The following is an 18235-nucleotide window of genomic DNA, read 5'->3' as shown; positions in this document are numbered from 1 at the left end:
ACCTGGTAATGTTTTACCCTCTGCAGGGTGCACAGCAGCCGTCATTGTTGCTCACTGACTGCTGGGTTTCTCCTGCTTGATGCAAAGCAGAGTCTCCCAAGTGTATGCTAATGCTGAATGGGGGGGTCCCGACTTCTGACCCATTGCTAATACCCTGCAAGTCACATGAAGCTATCAAGGATCCTCGAGCTGGAGTTCAAAATGCCTGCGTTATCAACAAATAAACATCACTAATTGCCTCTAATATGTCGTGCAATGGTTAAATGACAAGATCCTTATTAATATGCGTGCATATCAACCTTTTCAGTTCGTGTGAGGGGGAGTATGAAGTGGTAAAATTATTTAAAATTAGTGGGGAATATTTACAAGAAGGCATAAAGAACTGTCAGTTGAGGAAAGCAGCATTTTATGTTCTTGTCCCGGATGACCTTGTTCCAAGGACAAATGGGAGCCTGATGAAATGAAGCTGCAGATGGCTAGTGAGCTCAACTCTGTAATAATGAAATGACACAAGAAAAAAAATGAGACATCTACAGTTTGTAAATACAATCTGAATGGAAGGGGAGAAAAGGAATTTTTAAGGAGAGATGGAGCCGACTTGGTTACAGCAGTTCGGCTTCGGGTGTTTTAATAATAATTTCCATTTTAAAAAATAATGGTTTCACTCCTCGTTCTCTGTACTCAAGGTCACCCTATGTATTTTTTCATGCCGTTTTAAAAATTGGATCACGAGGACTACCTATTCCTGGCTTATTAGTGTCCACTGTTTCAGCTTACTGCTTCTCAGTGGATTTTGTTTGCTAGGTTGCGGGGTGACTTTTAGCGGCTGATTGGGCAGCCCCGATCTGATTCAGGGGTGTGAATGGTTTCATCTGCTGGGAAGCGAAGGGATGCTTTGTGCAGGTTTGCTGGCGGAGCGCTTTGCCAAGTGCAGTTATGCAGCCGGGCAGGCTCACGGGGCTCAGCAGCTGCCCCTGCAGCCTGAACCGGTGCAGGGAATTTTGGGAGCTGCAGCTCGGAGGAATGAAGTGATTTAATGCCTTGTGTGACCCAGAGCACTGCACTGCAGCTCACAGTGCTTCTTGGAAGTGGGCTTGTGAAGGACTCACTTGTACCATTAGAAATCAACAAAGATCTCAAGATTTCCAGGCCTGGACTTCGTTAGAGTGAAATCTTCACTGTTGTTTGGTGGGATATTTCTGTTCTCTCTCTAGCCCTTGAATTCCCCATTCAGCCGATGTGTTTCTCCCAGCGGGTGCTGAGCTAAGCCAGCTCCTTTTGCATCTCAGCCATGCCTCTGTTAGAGAGCGCCTTGACGGAGCACCGTGGTGACTCGAGTCAAACCACTTTACAGACACGAGATGCAGTAGTTTGTCACTGCAGCTCTTGCAACCTTGTAAAGACAGGCAGAAGGACTACCGACCAAAATTGCGTGAGATAAATACAGTTTTAGATTATCTCATTGAATTTATAGGCAAGCTGCCCTCCATGAGAACGAGAGCACGGTGTCAAGGGTTGGAGTATCATGATAGCTGTACAAGCCAAATAGAAATATTTTGGTCTTTGCAGAGAGTTCCATTTTGTGTCTTGACTGTATGTTACATAGACACGAACAAAGCCCGTCTCTGTACCTCTGGGTCTCTACGCCCAAAACCAGCAGTTGGTCTGGGCCAAAGGATCTGTTTGCAGGGGGTGCTGGAGGCTCGTCCTGCGCTGCTGAGGAGCTGTGTGTGCCCTGTGCATCCACTCTGTGAGCCGTGTTGTGCCTCAGGCTCCTGTTTGCCATGCTGCCTGTGACGCTGTGGAGCCGGCTGGGGTGTTGCAGTGCTTGATTTCACCTCGCGTGCTCCAGTGTACATTTCCATCTAAGAGAAAATTGCAGCTGCAGTAGTTCACTCGGGATTATTCTGACTTTTTGTTATTGTGATTGCCGCTCTTGTTCAATGGCGTGTTCTGTTGAACAGCTCTGAAATTTTTGGTTATTTGCACAGGAGTTTTAACTAATTTGTTTTTGTTTTTGCTTTTTTTAAGAGGGGACTCAGCTTCCATCTTACATCTGGGTGCGCTTTGACAGGCACTTTGGGTACTCTGCTGGGGTTTTGTTGGTTTGGTTCTGTTTTTAATAGCATGAAGGAGAGCAGCTATAGGGAAATGAGGATTCCTTCTGTGCTGCTGAAGGGAGGAGCTGCCGGTGCAACTGCCAGCCAGGTGTGGAGGGCTTCTCTGTCCCAACAGCGGGGGAGGACGGCCTTTCAAGGAAGCTGTGCATGCTTGTGAATGAGCAGAAGGAAAAGCTTAAGAGAATTTTCTTTTTAAAATAAAACCATATACTTATGGGTCACTTATGGCCTTCAAACGAGATCTTTTCCTGATAGACAGCCCCAGGATAGTCTTAGAAACCTGAGTCTGCTAGTCTTTCACATGCTCGTGTATCAAGGAAATGGGTAAAGGACGGGTAGAAAAGGATCCGCTGGGCTGCACAGCTTGTTTTATCTGTGTCCATACATTTTGTTAAAACAAACAAGCAAACAAAAAGCTTTGGAGCATTTTTGAACTGAAAGGCTCAGTTTTATCTTGAAGAGCATCTCTGAACTGTGGGCAGAATAGAGGGAAAAAGAAAGAAAACTTCCAAAGATCAAACAGAGTGTTTTGTTAAAGGCGAGTGGCGGAGGCAGGAAGCATGCAGAGCCCGGAGGACAGGAGGAAGCAAAGTGTAGCGTCTCACAGACAGCGTGCTGCCAGTGACATGCTTATCCCGCTCAACCTGAACTTCGCTTGCTTTGTTTGTGTGCCTTGGCCAGAGAGATTCAAAATGTGAGTCTGTAGCTGGGCACCGTGTCCTCCTTGGTGCGGGTGGCATCACGGCTTGCTGTGGAGCTACACCAGGTCTTTCGACACCCAAGAGTCTATTTGTGGCTTCACTGTGGACCAAGACACAACATTCACAGCCGCGCGATTCTGTGGGTGAACCAGCTTGAACTGCACTGCTCTTTCAACAGTTTACTCGGCAGTATTTGTACAGTGTTTGCACCTGCTTGTCGTAGCTGTGGCCTTAGGAGAGAAACCCCGCTGTGGGCACGAGCGAGGGAGCCTGAAACTGGTAGTTGCATTTCCTCAGCAGAGTACAGAACTCTCCATACATGACAGATGTTTTTAAAATACAGAACAAAACTTAGTTAATGAAACTTCGCCCCACCCCTAGAGAACATCTGCCCCTGCAGTGAGTGCAGATCCACTGAAAGAATTGTTATTTATTTTGAATTATTATTTATTAATATTATTTATTTATATTCCATTTTATTTTTTCCACATGCTGTCTTGTTAAATGCTTCAACTTAAAGTTATCTTTGGTCACAAAAAATCCAATAGCAGAAAGCAGTTTTTCCACACCTCTTACTTACAGCCAACATCTACCCTGAGCTACCCATTCCCTTTTGTCTTTTCCTTTTATTCTGCAGTGCTGTGGCTCTTTTCCTTCTGCTATAAGATACGTAATTACTAGAGTCAGCTGGATTCCCCCTTTAGAGTGGAGGGAATCTTTCTCAAATCAGTAATGCCTTTTGAAATGGAAGAAACTTTTTAAATGCAGCTACTGTATGAATCTTTTATTAGATGCATTTCCGTTCCTCCACTGCTGGTAGCACTTTCATATGGGAAGTACAGTTCTTCACCTACTCTGCAGATATCTCTTGAAATTCACCAGGCCGGGTGCCTCTTGGTAACCTTGCTGTGACCTGCTTATCTGTTAGAACCACAAAGAATTCCGTCTCTAATTAGTCCATCTGTTAACTATTGAAATTCATGGCTTGTTTTTATTGTCTGGGTCTGTAACATAATGCTGAGCAGTCTCACCTGGCAGCTTATTTCTTATAAAGCACATGTGCCTTTCCAAGAGCCATTTTGGTGCAGACAGCTCGCTCTTCAACACGGGACGAATGACTCTGCCTAGGAGCCTGCAGTCCCCTTCCTGCCCCTGCAGAAATAAATGGTACATTTCCAGTCACTCTGGGCTCAACTCACGTGTACAACTAAACATGTGAATTTCTTGGTTATATTCTTTAGAGTTGCACCGTAAGATGTAGCAGATGGGAAAATTTAGTAATGATAAATGAGTTTACTGTTTTCACACGGTCTTAAAAAACAATGAACGCTCTTTATTAAAGATTAGAGGGACTTTTACATATTTGCCAAAGTGTGATTAGAGCTCTAACTCAGATCCTCAGAAAGTCTTGCTTTTAAATCCTTTTTGGACTGTTTGTTAATGAGGATTCAGAGGAATTAGGGGCCATAAATTTCTTCATTCTCATTTAAGCGAAGCCACAGAAGTGGTTACTGGATGTCTGTTAAGGGGTAGGGACCGGAGTTGGTGAACTGTGTTCGCATGGGATGGCTCATCTTCCTGCTTCCTTACGGCAGTTGTGCATCTCCTGTGTAATAAGACGTGAAGTCTGGGTGGAACAGCCCATCAGTGGATGCTGGAAGGATGCAGACTCATAGCAACAGGCAGTTGGTCTCAGTGGGAGTGTTTGCACACTTTGCATTGTGTGCCTGAATGTTTTTTTGGACCTGACCCACGCTTACACAATTGGACACAGTCGTTCGCAGATGCATTTTGCACAGACATAACAGTGTTCCCTTCTTTGCGTGCTGGGCTGTTGCGACAGGCTGCTCTCGCTGGTGTGTGCCTCTGCTTTCACAGTCACCATCAGTGCCTGAATACAGATGCAGACAGCGCACGTTCCTGCAAACCCGCAGCCTGATTCTTTTCTCCTTGTTCTTGAGGTGAGTACATGGGATACCAAACTCCTGAACACTGGAAAGCCCTCAGAGAGGTGAGGGAGCTCCGACCTGCCGCGTGGCAGTCCACCCAGCAGCAGCTCTCAAATGCGTGGCCTCGGGCTCCAGCGCTGGGTGCCTGCCACTGCCTGGGGACTCTGCCGTCTGGTGGGTTGTTACGAGTTTCTGGAGGGAAAAGTGACCAACCCCCACCAACGCCCACGTGCAAACCCGTATGTTCTGCAGATGTGTCTGTGCTCCTGCTGCCAGCCTTCCCCACCGGAACAGTGGAAGCCTCCTCTCTTCGCTCCCCTGGTGGGCTTTAAATGGGACACTCTGAAATAGAGTTGAGCTACGTTTATGGCGTGTTCGGCTTGGCCATAATGTGGGAAAGCGATGTTTCTTGGGGAGTGCTGAAGAGGAAAAATGCTTCGAGTTCATTAACCTTTGGAACAGATAGCAGCGTCCTTTGGACTACACCAGAGCTATTCTTAGTCAGTGTTTACACGGTTATTTGTTATTGTAAGGGAATACAGTAGTTCCCACTAGTGGCGAAAAGAGAGAACTTTTTTTTTTTTTAGATTAACCTATATGTGAACTGCAGATGGAAAAATCTTGAATTCATTCCTCGTGTTCCTATCCATGCTATTTTGTCCTAATTTCCCCAAAAGCAACATTTAGATGTATAGGTTGTTTCTTTATCTGCTAATTAAGTATTATACAACTTTGCTCTGAAAAACTCAGCAACCCATTTTCTGTATTTGCAAATGAACTTTGCTGATTGTCGTTATTGCTATGGGGTGCCTGCAGAAAATCCCATATAATTACGCCGTTGTATTGCCACAGTGCAAGAGCCACAATTAGCAATGTGATTTACACTTCTTTGCCATTAATAATATGGAAAAATCAACGTTATTTTCTTGATGATGTTTAGGAAGAATTAGAATGAGGTGGACATGATTAGGAAAGAGACTTTAATGTTAATGACTTGTTAATGCGATAGCCCTGAGCTAGACATCAGAATGATTGTCCCTGCACTAAACTCGTTTGCTTCAGTAAGCACAGACCCTCTGCACGCAACAAGACAAGTTGGGAGGAAATTGGATAGATGGCAGGGATTGTGGTGGTATGAACATTTCGGTGTCTTTCATGTGCAGAGTACACAAACTGAATCCCTGCACTTTCAAATATTCCCCTAGAGGCAATCTGCATTATTCAGAGCTTAACTGTGGCGACAGAATACTGTCTGACATGAAAGCAGAATGCTAGCTTTACATGAACTCTCATATTTACATCCGTAGTAAATCATATTTACTTTTTTTCCTCCCCTCCCTCTTTTTCTGTGGGAGAGGGAGTAAAATGGGTAGGAGGGAAGGGGGAGGAGGAGAGTTGTCCAGCAGGATTGTAAGCAAAGCGCCAGTAATAAAGTCTAGTCTTATGAGACTGCCCATGAATAGGAATGATAATGAGACCAGTGATGAGCTGCAGGTTTGTGTCTTTTAGTAAATTATCTCGCAGGCATTTACATTTCATCAATTGTGCTTTTGCATAATAGGCCGAAGAGCTACAACAAAAGGAGGTACCATAAAAATGAGTAATTTCAGTGACCTTCTTGGTAATCGCCCTTACAAAGAATATCTGGGAAGGTGCTGGGTCGTTCCTCATGGTGAAGCTGCCGTGGAAAGGCACCCCGGGCCCGAGGAGCCTGCCTGGTGATGTCTTGCAGTGCTTTCTTTTGGCCACCCTGAAACATGGCTTGTATCCTGTTTTCTCCATCTGAGCATGCCTCTAATTGTCAGATGTCAAAAGGCAACAACCATTTTCTTCTTGCTTATCTCCTGATAACATTGATTCTCAAACAAAGGATGTGGGCTTCCATTCTGAAAACAAAGGAAGCATGGCCTAGCTAAGGATGCTGGATATAACATACATACTTCTCCCTGCCAATAATAACAAAACATCATAAATAATGTAGAGGCTGGATGTGAAAATGGAGAAGGGGGGATGTACTGGTGCTGCTGTGCCGGGGCATGGCGCTTACAGGATCACTTGCTTTCTTGTCCTTGATGAGGCCTTGATGTCTTCCCTTGTTGTTCTCTTGTATTTCCCTGACAACTGGCCAGCTTTTCAGATATTTTGACTTTTTTTTTTTTTTTAATTCTTCATCTCTTTGGAGTTGTGTCTTCATAGTGTTTTTATGCTATTTTTTTTTCTCATTCCCCACAGTGCTCTTTCTTTAAAGGCAAGTTCTCAGCTGGTAGAAGCCCATATAGCCAGGAATTGAGACATCTATTTAGTGCCTGGCCATGATCTGACCCTGTGTTTTTGTATGTTCTCTCTTTTCACAATTAGCTCCCTCCTTCACTGTCCCGCCATGGGACCCACAGGAAGCATTTCAGTTCAGGTCCAGCTCTTCCTTGTCTTTCTGGGTCTCTGATCTGATATTTCCTTTTCCATTCTTCAGCCTTCGGTTTTCTGTTTTCTGTTACTGTACGTTTCTTCTTTATATCCATTTGCCAAGTCCTACCTGATACAACTTTTCTTTCCTTATGTCTTTCAGTGTAACGGTTGGGGAACTGGTGGGAAATGTGATGCTTTACTCACATCCCTTCTGTCAGCGAGGCAGCCATGTGACTCCAGTAATCGTAGTGAATCAGCCCCATAGGCCTGGGCTAGTCACAAAGAATTCTGGATTCATCTTTTGCTTCCCTCGTTTCTTCCTGTGCTGACCCCCAGAAGCTGGAGCAGTCACCTGCCGCTTGCTGTCACACTGTGCCATGTGGGTCCCTGTGAACCCACAAGGTGTTTGGCACGGAACAGACAAAGACCGGAGAAGAGGGCATTAGCAGAGAAGAGAAAGGCTTCTGTTGATGTCTCCCTGATGAGATTAATTTTCTTTTTTTCATCTTTCTTGGCAGGATCAGAATCCTGGACTTGTTGCCAGACTTCAGGAGCCGGGCTCCGTCCCAAGTGGAGGCTCTGTGCCGGCACCAGCCACGGTGAATGGGTACACGATGAGGAACCATTTACTGAAGCAGCAAATAATGAAACGACAGCTGATGCAGGTACAGTGCTGAGTGCTTCTGTGGGTTCCTGTGCCATCCACCTCACTGGAAGGACAGGACTAACTGGAATGGGAAAATCACCAGTCAGCAAACACTGAAGAGTGACCTAGGAATTGCTGGGTTGAGTCAGACTAGGGCTGTGGTGCATCCAGGCTGTTATCCCGAAAGGAGGCCAGGGCCAAGTGCTGCTCAGCAAGCCCGAGTTCAGCTCTACCCATTCGCGTGCGAGGAAAGAATTCAGTCATCTCTGTATCACTGCTGTCGTCTTGGTCAGCCTCAGAGCTGGGAGGAAAGATGCTGAAAAGGGAGGCTTGAAGTATGAGGCAGGCCCAGGAGAGATGTCCTTCTCTTTCTCTTTGGTTCTCTGGAGATCTCCCAGAGTAGATGATAAACCCAGTTCTACTGGGCTTGGCTGTTCTCATTGGGGACAGAAGTCCCAGTGCAAGGCTTGAAACATGCTATGTGAAGGAGCAAGGGTGAGGGAAGCTCACAGGGGGCTGTGTGAGGCAGCACTGAGCTTGCATCTCTGGCTTTCTGAGCTGAGTTTGTGGCAAGCAGGCTCATTTCTTTGCATGGGAAATGATGTTGAGAAGCAGTTTGGTAAAACTCTTAACTATTCTGTTCACTGATGAAATTCCCTTCCAAAAACAACCATACCTCATTGTCATCAGTTGGCTTCAAGCTTATCTGAGCTGCTCTGGCACAACAGAAGTTCAGCAAGGCCTCAGCTTGCAGCATTCGTGGAAGTTCCCTGAGTCACAGCTGCTGTCCATGGCAGGGACACGAGTGTGGTGGTGGTTTCTGAGGTCAAACAGTTGGGGAGATGAATCAGGTCACTTGACCAAAGCCAGCAGCACTTTGCTCAGGGAGCAGCTTCTGGGATCCAAGGCTTCCTGTGGTTCACTGCTGTGTTCTGGTGAGGAGTGGCAACTGGCACCACAGGCAGTACACGTGAGAGAGCTGTCCTCCAGGCAGGGCCGTGGCCACCAGCAGTCTCCTGTTTGTCAGGAAATGCAGACGCTGTTCACTCCTGTTCACTCCTAGACTCTTGGGCATCTTTTGTCCCCAGGTCAGGTACTCCCAAGAACACATGCAGACAGTCAGCCCAAAAGGCGCTGGGGAGACACCAGGATTTCTCACTCATAAGCTGGTGAACATGAGGGTCTGCGTGTTTGTCCAGCTCCCCCTTGGCCTTGGGCTGCCTGCACAGCATCTGCTACAGTCTGCACTTCCAAATGCGGGGCTGTTGTAAGGACACCTCTGCAGGAAGGGGGCATGTGAGCAATTAAGATCTGCTCTGAAATGAACAATCTGGGCCTGGTCTCATCAGAAGAATATGTGTGATAGGTTGTTAGTGATGACAGTGGCTGCACTTGGAATGTCTCTTGCCTTTTCTGTTTGTCAAGAAAGTGCAACTTCACTGTTATTCCCCTTGTTTTCCAGGAAAAGCAGAGACAAAACATGCTGGGAGTAACATCTGAGCAGAGGAATTTGTTTGCAGCTCAGCAGATCAATCAGTTTCAAGGTAAGGGGAGAAGTGTCGTGCTTTGCAGAGCTTCAAGGAGCCAGAACCTAGGATCTGATTAAATACTCAATTTTAATCATTCTCCGCATTTCCCATAAACGTATTTCCCATTTTATCATATATCATGAGATTTGCCCACATCCTTATTGCTTCAGTAATAATTCATTACAAAGCACACAGAGCCCAGGTGGTAAAAGCTAAGTATGGAGAAGCAGCCTTTAGGGATGTGCTGTGTTTTCGGGTGAAGGTGTGCTCACCAGCTAACGTGTGTCTCTCTGTGTGCAGCTGTGCAGCAGCCCATTCCTGCTGACTGCAGCCAGCCAATGCCGGCCCCTCCGCCCAACCACCACATGCTGCCATCGAACCCAGCCATGCTCCAGAGCACTTTGGGTGCCAGCATTACCCCAGTCACTGCCAGCCAGAGCAGCGGAACGATGGTGATGATTCCACACAACCCTGGCAAACAGCAGGCGGTTTTTCCACCTAATTCCGACTTTAACATCCCGCTGCGGCCGAGCCAGAACTCACTGGCCATGAACTCAGGGTGCCAAACTGTACACAGCCACGCAGCGGTGCAGCCGGGCATGCCGATGGCTGGCTTTAGTTCTGGCTCCTTGGTGAATCACTCAGCAGCTCAGCAGCACTTGAGACAGCCGAGTGTGCCAAGAATCCCCAACGTCTATCCCAGCTCCTCTGCCCAGATGTGGACGCCAACTGCGGTGCCAAGAATGCCAAATCAAAGCCAAATGGACACCAGCATGCAGCAGTTCTCAAGTAACGCTCTCTTCTCCAAACAGAACGTGCGACCAAGTGCATCGGGTCAGCAGTTTTCCCAGCAGGCTGTAGTGCCGCCTAACCAGATTGCTCCTGGAGTCCAGGTCAGACAGATGCAGAAACTAAGCATGGGACAGTCTGGCCAGGGCTTGAGCTCAATGAGTAATCAGAACTTGAGACACAGTTTAACCAGGGGACCGCTGCCAGCTATGAATGTTATGAAATCGATGCCACAGGGAGTGTCCAGCTTTAACCAGCTCAATCCCTCCGCAGGCCTCGGCCCACCAAGCTACCCCACTGCGGGGCAGCCGCCCGACGCCTTCAGCAGGATGAGCGCAGCTGCCGAGCTGCCGCAGTATGACTTCGTGCCCCAGCACAGCAGCAACGTCCTGCCCGCTAACTGCAGTGACACTGACTTCCTTGACTCGCTCATGAAGAGCAGCAGCAGCAACGACGAAGAGTGGTTGAACAATCTGACAATGATAGATGACATTTTGGGGCAGCACGCTCAGAGCTCCGGACATGTGTAGCGTGGAGGGAAGCAGTCGCTTTGTAAATACCGTACGCGTGACTTTTAAACGCGGCTCGTGGCCCGTGAGAGCTGCCACTTCTTTCAGTACAGAATGAATGGACTCAGCCAATTCTTTGCCTGCATCAAAGTTTAATATTGGCAGTTTTTCATATCAGTGTATATATTTGAATATTTTGTAAATTATGTTTTCCTAAACCTTAAATGTAGAAGTATTTATACTTCTTTGCTGGTCTATTTGTAAATAAATCTATAGCATAACTTTTGGTTTTATTATAGGGATTTCATTATACCTTGTTATAAATATGCAAATAATATTGTTAGTTTCAGTAATACTGTGTATTACAGCATAAAATACTTATGTTTTTGACATAACTTAACACATGAACTAGGGGTGTCGTCGCAACCAGACTATGCAGAAACCAAGAGTGGCATCTGTTCTCCCGCATCAAGAGAAAAGATCGAAAAGTCGCATTAAAAACAAACCAATACATGTGAAAGGAACTGCTGATTGACTCATAGCTCGATCCTGCAGCCTCAGAGCGGGGTGTGGGTCCGCCCGGGGCCCCCAGCACAGTCAGGAACCTGCCGGCAGGGATCCGCTGCGGGATCAGGGGAAGTCCTCCGCCCGCTACGCTCCGGTATGCTGACTTGACATTGACAGTGCACCTCCCGTTGTCCTGCAGTGAGGGTGCACTTGTGATGTGGCGGCTGTTGACAGGCGCGTGTGTGTGTTTGTGTGTGTGTGTGTGTGTGTGTGTGCACCGCAGCCGGCTGAGGGGCAGCACGTGGTGACGCGGGTAAGGCGACGATGCCGGTCTGACATCGCCAAGGTTCCCTGGCCGCCGTGTCCTTCGGTTCTGGTTTGCACACCTCTGCCGTGTATTTTTGTAGCGTACAGGTGATTTGTTCCTGGTTTTAAGGCTTTTCATAATTTCTGTTTTAATGTGAGACTTTTTTCAGGGGAAAAGTCTATAAACATGAATAGTTAATTTTTGATGTTTTTCTGTCAGCTACTATACTGTCCTATGTATATTTAAGAGTCTGTTTATAAAAGATTCGCTGTACTGTAAACTTAAAATGTTCATACTTTGTGTAATCATATTTTAATAGTCACATCATACTTCGCAATACATTTGTAATATAACGTCAGCTTCAAGCACAGAATGTTTTTTTCTTCATACTATAATAAACTGCCGGGGGAAAATTGTGTATATTTTATGTGCTCATTTCTTAGCTACAACGTTCTGTACCTGCCAATATTTGAACTAATTTGATTTGCCCCAGATGCTACGACGTCAATTTAGTTATGTGCACAAATATGTGTGCTTTAACAACCTTAAAAGAACGCACAGATAGCATCTAGAACTGTCTCATCTAACAGAAGCAGAGGCCACCCCAGATTTCCAGGGCTGATGGGGAAAGTGAGCAGTGCTGCCCTTCATCCTTCGCGTGCTGGAGGACATCAGCTGGCGGATTTCGCTCACGTTATCCATGCTGGAGGGGGTGCGGGTGAGGTCAGCCCAGCCTGTGCGAGCCCTTCCTCTCCAGAACCTTTTCCTCCTGAGCCAGGGGCAGGAAGGAGCTCCTGAAGCCACAAGTGAGAGGAGGCAGTCAGGGCTGGAGGTCGGGCAGGAGCGCGCTGCTGGTCTGCTCCCAAACAGCCTGGTCGCAGGAGGGGTGCGGCTGTGTGTGAAAGCAGGGCCAGGATGGGAGAAGCCGTTTTTTCAAGCAAAAGAAATTGGCCCCACCAAACAATTGCCCAAATTAGGCTATAAAGCCAGTGAGGCTATGAATGAGAAAGAAATGCCTGCCTGCTTGCAGACAGCAGTGAGGGGATGAATGCCTCTGAGTAAGTCTGTGACGGGGACAAAGGTGAGTTTGTTTGGCCATGGAACTTGGCAGTGCTTCAGCAACTTTTCTGCTGTGAGCCATGCCCTGCTCTGAGCGTGGGCCTGGAGCCGGCACGGCAGGCAGGGGGATGGGAGGACTGCTGCCCAAGGCATTTCTTTAGGATAGTAATAAATATAACAAAAACAGCCTATTTTCATTCCTCATTTTGTTTTTGGCAATGAACCTTTCAGTTGTGCAGAGCTTGGCTAACAGACGCTGGGTGGGAATGTCTTCTGAAGCCAACTCTCTCCCACTGAGTTTATGAACCACTGTTTATCTTGTACCTGAGTTGTGCACCCACTTGTTTGCACCCACTCTATCTCCATCTCAGGCCCTCATTTCTCAGCAGGGTGCTGTGAGGAGTCGCAGCTGTGCCACACTCTGCAGGTAAGTGTTGTGTGATTATCTCTGCGGTGTCTCTGTGGGTGATGGATCTCAGTGTACCTTTTGGGCCTGGCCCGTGACCTCAATGGCATGTGCCCTGCCTGGGCTGCTCTTCTCCTGTGTGAGCTGTGGCTGTGGCTGGGCAGGGTGCCTCCATGTACAGGCTGACCGTGGGGAACCTCAGCAGCTGCAGCACAAGCCCTGCACCTCTGATCCGCAGCAATCTGTAACAGGCAATGCTTCTATCACAATGAGGTGTCTGCTTTTATCCTGAACAAAGTACCTTTGTACTCCTCCATCCCCTTTTCTTCTCTTGTTGTGGAAGTGCCCCAAGTCAGATCCTTCCTTTGCTTCCATCCTCCATATCACTGAGGCCAGATGGGTGCAGCAGTAAGGCAGTAAGGCTAAGCACATCTGCAGAGTCCCCCTACATGTGCTGCGGCAGCAGAGCACAGACAAGGGCACCTGTCAGCTCAGCCTGCAGTCCAGGCCCACTGCATTTGCTGCTGTGGAAGCGTAAAATGGGTTTAGATTTCTAAAATAGTTACAGGAATGAAGCGTCCACTGTTGAAAGCTGTCATTTATTTCCCAAACAAGTTACGTCACCAGGCTGCCCTCATAATTACAGCCATGAAAACAGAGGCAAAGCAGTAAGCTTTTTCCTCTTGGGCTCTAACATAACATCAAATACCTATAAAGGCCAGAATTTCCAGTCTTGAGCTCACTAAGAGCTCATTTGTCTGAAAGGTTAGTGGCACAGGTAAGTCAGACTTTAAATTCCATACTTATTATGGAAAAATTCTCCTTGTGGATTGTATTAATCTAAGCCAGCCCATTTTTTACAATGGCAAAACAGAAAAACACACTCATTCCTATAAAAAGAAGCATCCAGAGAGCTCCTAGGAACAGAAGCCCTGGGAGCCCATCAGGCAATTTTCTTGGGCAGCCCAGCCCTGACTTACGCAGAACCTGAGCCACGCTGCACGGTGACTCTCCAGGATTGATTACACATCTTGCTTAAGAAGCTTTCAACAAAGGAAGCCGTGCTGATGCTGAAGTGTAAGGTCAAGTTCTCCTCTCATGTAGGATGTTGTAAATCAGGAGCCACTCCACTGCCTGCAGCAGGGCAACCTCTGATTTATACCAGTCCGGGAGCTGGAGTGAGCACCTGGCAGGGGCTGGCACTCACTGTTGGTGCCACAGATGTGCCCATGCCCGGTGGAGAGGGCCTGGAGCGGTGCCCAGCGCAGGGAAGGCAGGCATGGGGCAGCGCAGCCTGCTGTGCATGCTGTGCAGGTGGCACAGCCCCACAGGGACACTTGTTCCTGCCACATCTACCCACCCCCCTAAGTGAGCTGAGCTCAGGTTTTAGTGCTTAATAGCAATTCAATGCTCAGTTCAGATCTGTTCCCTGCTATACATATATAGCAAATTTGCAAAATATGAAGAAGAGTCTGAAAGAGGGCAGCATGCTTTAAATGCCACTAAGGATCTCTCTGAGGTGAGGTAAAACCCGAGTACCAGTTGGTAGCTGCAGGAGTTACGGAGAACTGAAGGCTCCATCTCATCAAGAGGCCTCCTGTGTACAATGCTGAGCAGAGCTAGGGAAAGGCACCTGACTGAAGATACCTTCCTTGAACAAAGAGAGCTGCAGTTAATCACAGACATTTGCTGTGCTCCTTCCCTTCTTGCTCAATGGGTTTTGTAGCAGAGCTCAGAACAAATATGCTGTTTTATGCACGTCTTAATCCATTTCCCATTACGCAGCAGGTCTGGGTCTGGCTTCCATCCCTGCTCTGCCCAAGGCAGCCATTTGCCTAGTACAGGTTTGTGTTGCCTGTGTGCCCACTGTGGGGTCAAACAGTACATGGTCACATGTGTGGTGAGGACATGGAGCCACACTTCTTTGCTCTTCTGTACTCAGGAAGAAAAGCAATTGGATTTTTTTTCTTATTGTGGAGGTTGGCAGGGCAGTGTCTGGGTTGCATCATAGCTGTGCATCCATTAAAATAACCAGAGCTGTGGTAGTGATGTGTCCTAAAGGGCCCTGTGCTGTGTGGCAGAGCCCTGCTGCCAGCCCCACGTGTATCAGAGCCTCAGAGCAGGAAGGATCTCCTGGGCTGGGTGCTTCCCGTGCCTTCCGTCCTTATCAAGGTGTATGATGCTGCAACTAGATGTTTGAGATTCAAGTAATTTGTTAGAATTGGAAGGCAGGCAGGAAAAGAAAAGAGAGGAGAAGAGAGGAGAAGAGAGGAGAGAAGAGAGAAGAGAAAAGAAAAGAAAAAAAAGAAAAAAGAAAAGAAAAGAAAGAAAGAAAAAGAAAAGAAAAGAAAAGAAAAGAAAAGAAAAGAAAAGAAAAGAAAGAAAAGAAAAGAAAAGAAAAGAAGAAAAGAAAAGAAAAGAAAGAAAGAGAAGAGAAAAGAAGAAGAAAGAGAAGAAAAAGAGAGAAGAGAAGAAGAAAGAAGAGGAGGGAGGAAGGGAAGGAAGGAAGGAAGAGAGAAAGAGAAGAAAGAAAGAAAGAAGAAGAAAGAAGGAAGGAGAAGAAGAAAGAAAGAAAGAAAGAGAAAGAAAGAAAGAAAGAAAGAAAGAAAGAAAGAAAGAAAGAAAGAAAGAAAGAAAGAAAGAAAGAAAGAAAGAAAGAAGAAAGAAAGAAAGAGAAAAAAAGAAAGAAAGAAAAAGAAAGAAAGAAAGAAAGAAGAAAGAAAGAAAAAGAAAGAAAGAAAGAAAGAAAGAAAGAAAGAAAAAGAAAGAAAGAAAGAAAGAGAAAGAGAGAAAGAGATCACTTTAAGCTCAAAGTTGTATTTGTATCAAAAAAGGGTGCTATGCTTTGGTAGTTCTGATGTTGCCTTAATCCACTTTCGAGGAGCAAAGGCAGCCAGGTTCTGCCCCAGCTCGGTTCCACGTCCCAGCCACGCTGCCTTTGATAAACGGGGGGACAGACAAGAGGGGCCGCGGCGGGGGGTGAGGCAGCCTGTTTTCACTCCCTGAGGGCAAATCAGCCCTAAGCTATAAGGTTGTGAGATCTCTTTTTTCTTTGCTGCTATAGTGCTGTGCTTGACTCCATCCAGCTGCAGAAACACACTTTGTTTCCAGTTCACACACTGCTCCTTGTCGTCCCTGCCTGCTCTCTATGGCAGCGGAGGAAACAGAATTAACTCGCAGACCAGGGCCTGTGCTCCCTTCCTCTTCTCAGCCCATAAATTCTTATTCTCTTTCACCTATTAGCTGGCTGCACGTTTGTCTAGACGGCTCCCATTAACCCCCTGTTTAAGTCTCACAATCTTTTATAAATATATATATTTCCCTGTGCCCTTTCAGGGAGATTATGATGTGCACTTAGCAGTGGGGGACTGTGGAGCACAAAAGGCCAAGGACTCAAATCCCGAAGACGTTTAAGTACCTAATGAGGCAGACAGACACCGGCAGGATTTTTCATGTGTAGTTAAGCAGAACTGGTGGCCATGTCTCGTGGCCAGTGGTCTGTATCACCTTTGGCTGCTGCGCGCACGTCTGGGCTTGGTTTCACAGAGTGCAGAGGATTAGCTGGTTGTTTCATACAGCCTGTAGCAGTCAAAATCTGACCATGAGTCAGGATCCTCTGCCTCTTCATTTTCCAACCTCAAAGCCAGTTGGCTCATCCTGGCCAGGAAGAGTGCAGCCCGACAGGTAGACAGTGGAGGGTGAGCACTGGTTTCCCTGACCTTCTGCGCAAGTTCTTCTCTTTGCTCATCGCCTGGCTCCCAGCAGCCTGGGATGTGGCACACCTCTCCCTTTCAGAGGGACATGGGTGTAAGCTAAAGCCTGAGTGTTTCATTCCTCTTGGCCAACATTCCTGCCAACAATCTCTCTGAAAGTGCCACCTCTGTGTCTTGAAGAGTGAGTGTTGTCTTATTTCTGCTTCAAACCTACAGATCTTTGCTAAAGTTTTTGGTTTACAATTTTCCATGAGACGCCCCTCTGTATGCCTTCATTCCCAGCCACTATAGCGTGCTAAGCCACACGTGGATCTACCAATACAGGCGTACCTTTTGCCAGCACTATCCAGTTCATAGGGATATGTAAATGTTTCACCGTCTACCCGACGCTTCAGCTTGCAGGCATCTCCATGATTGACTGGTTTAAAAGCTCAAATGCCTGATACCTCTCGAGCTCCTTATGGATGGCTAATGTTCCCAAGAGTTTAGCAAGACACCATCTGCAATCACGCTTGGCCTTGCATAAAATCAGACAGGGAGGCTCTTTTCATCTTACTGCACCTTGAGCTCTGATCCCAGAATAATGTTTTCATTTTCATTGTCTGTTATTCCTGGTGTCAGCATCCACAATAAGCTTGAAAAGAGTTTTGCTTTTTGCCTCTGGCTGTGGCTGCAGCGATAGCTGTAGTACCTCTTGTTCATATCCTCAAACATAAACTGTAAGCTATTCTACAGAGAAAATATATTCTCTATGTGTTTTATGCAGTGCCCAACACAATGAGACCCCGGTCTCTAGATGCTACCATAGTGCTACTAATAAATAATAACTCAACACAAAGATTAAGACTGCCACACAGAGACTTTCTGATTTGGTACATTAATTTCTTATTCTTTTCATGCTGTGAATGTAAGCTGTAGCTGGAGATACAAAGTGCTGTGAAGATTACTGTAAGTACTCTGATCTTCTGAACCTTGAATGGAGGTCGCTGTTGTATAATAAATTGCATTAAAATATAAATGAAAAGAAATCATGTACAATTTTTCCACCAAGAATTATTCACAAGAAGCTTCATGGAAGAAACGACTGTGTTAACTCCAATAAAAGCCATTACTTTTTTCAGGTGGCTGCTTGAAGCTTTGCTAATTGCCTGCAGCAACCTATATCAGAATCTGATGTGATTTTCAGGGCTTCCAAAGACCGCACTTGTCTCAGTGATTTTGTTTCACTCATTAGAACAAGTGAAGACATTCTGGTTCACAATAAAATTATTTTCTCCTATGTATCAAAGTGTACTGATGGGGCAGCTGAGCTGATCCACAGCAGCACAGCTCTTTCAGTATCACAGGAATTATATTTGTTCCTATGGAAGTCAACAGGAAAACCTTTACTGCCCTAGCAGCTGTCAGAACAGATTATCTGAGGCCTTAATGCTAAAAGGGTAAGTGCCAAACTTGGGGCCCTTCCCATTGCTTAATGGCCTCAAAGTTTACTGATGTTGCCCATTTTACAGCCTTATCTGCTGGTTAGCACTCCAGCCATACTTAGTTATGCTGAGTATTCCTGGGGAGGGGTGATGGTACTTACCTTCGCTGA

General features: G+C 46.5%; 1 protein-coding gene across 1 annotated transcript in view; it reads left to right on the top strand.

Annotated features, from left to right (window-relative positions):
- The window catches only part of MAMLD1 (mastermind like domain containing 1), a 76159-nt gene extending 64276 nt beyond the window's left edge, over positions 1 to 11883 (top strand). The window contains exons 3-5 of the mRNA XM_010715496.4: positions 7695 to 7841; positions 9285 to 9366; positions 9652 to 11883. Of these exons, the coding sequence (XP_010713798.2) occupies positions 7695 to 7841; positions 9285 to 9366; positions 9652 to 10670 (1248 nt within the window). The 3' untranslated portion in view covers positions 10671 to 11883. The remainder of the gene's footprint in view (positions 1 to 7694; positions 7842 to 9284; positions 9367 to 9651) is intronic.
- The last annotated feature ends 6352 nt before the right edge of the window (positions 11884 to 18235 follow it).

This window comes from Meleagris gallopavo, chromosome 9 (assembly GCF_905368555.1).
Source record: "Meleagris gallopavo chromosome 9, MGAL_WU_HG_1.1, whole genome shotgun sequence".
In the NCBI taxonomy this organism is placed as follows: Eukaryota; Metazoa; Chordata; class Aves; order Galliformes; family Phasianidae; genus Meleagris; species Meleagris gallopavo.
Note: the sequence above shows the minus strand (reverse complement) of the source record. Positions and strands in the feature narration are given on the sequence as shown.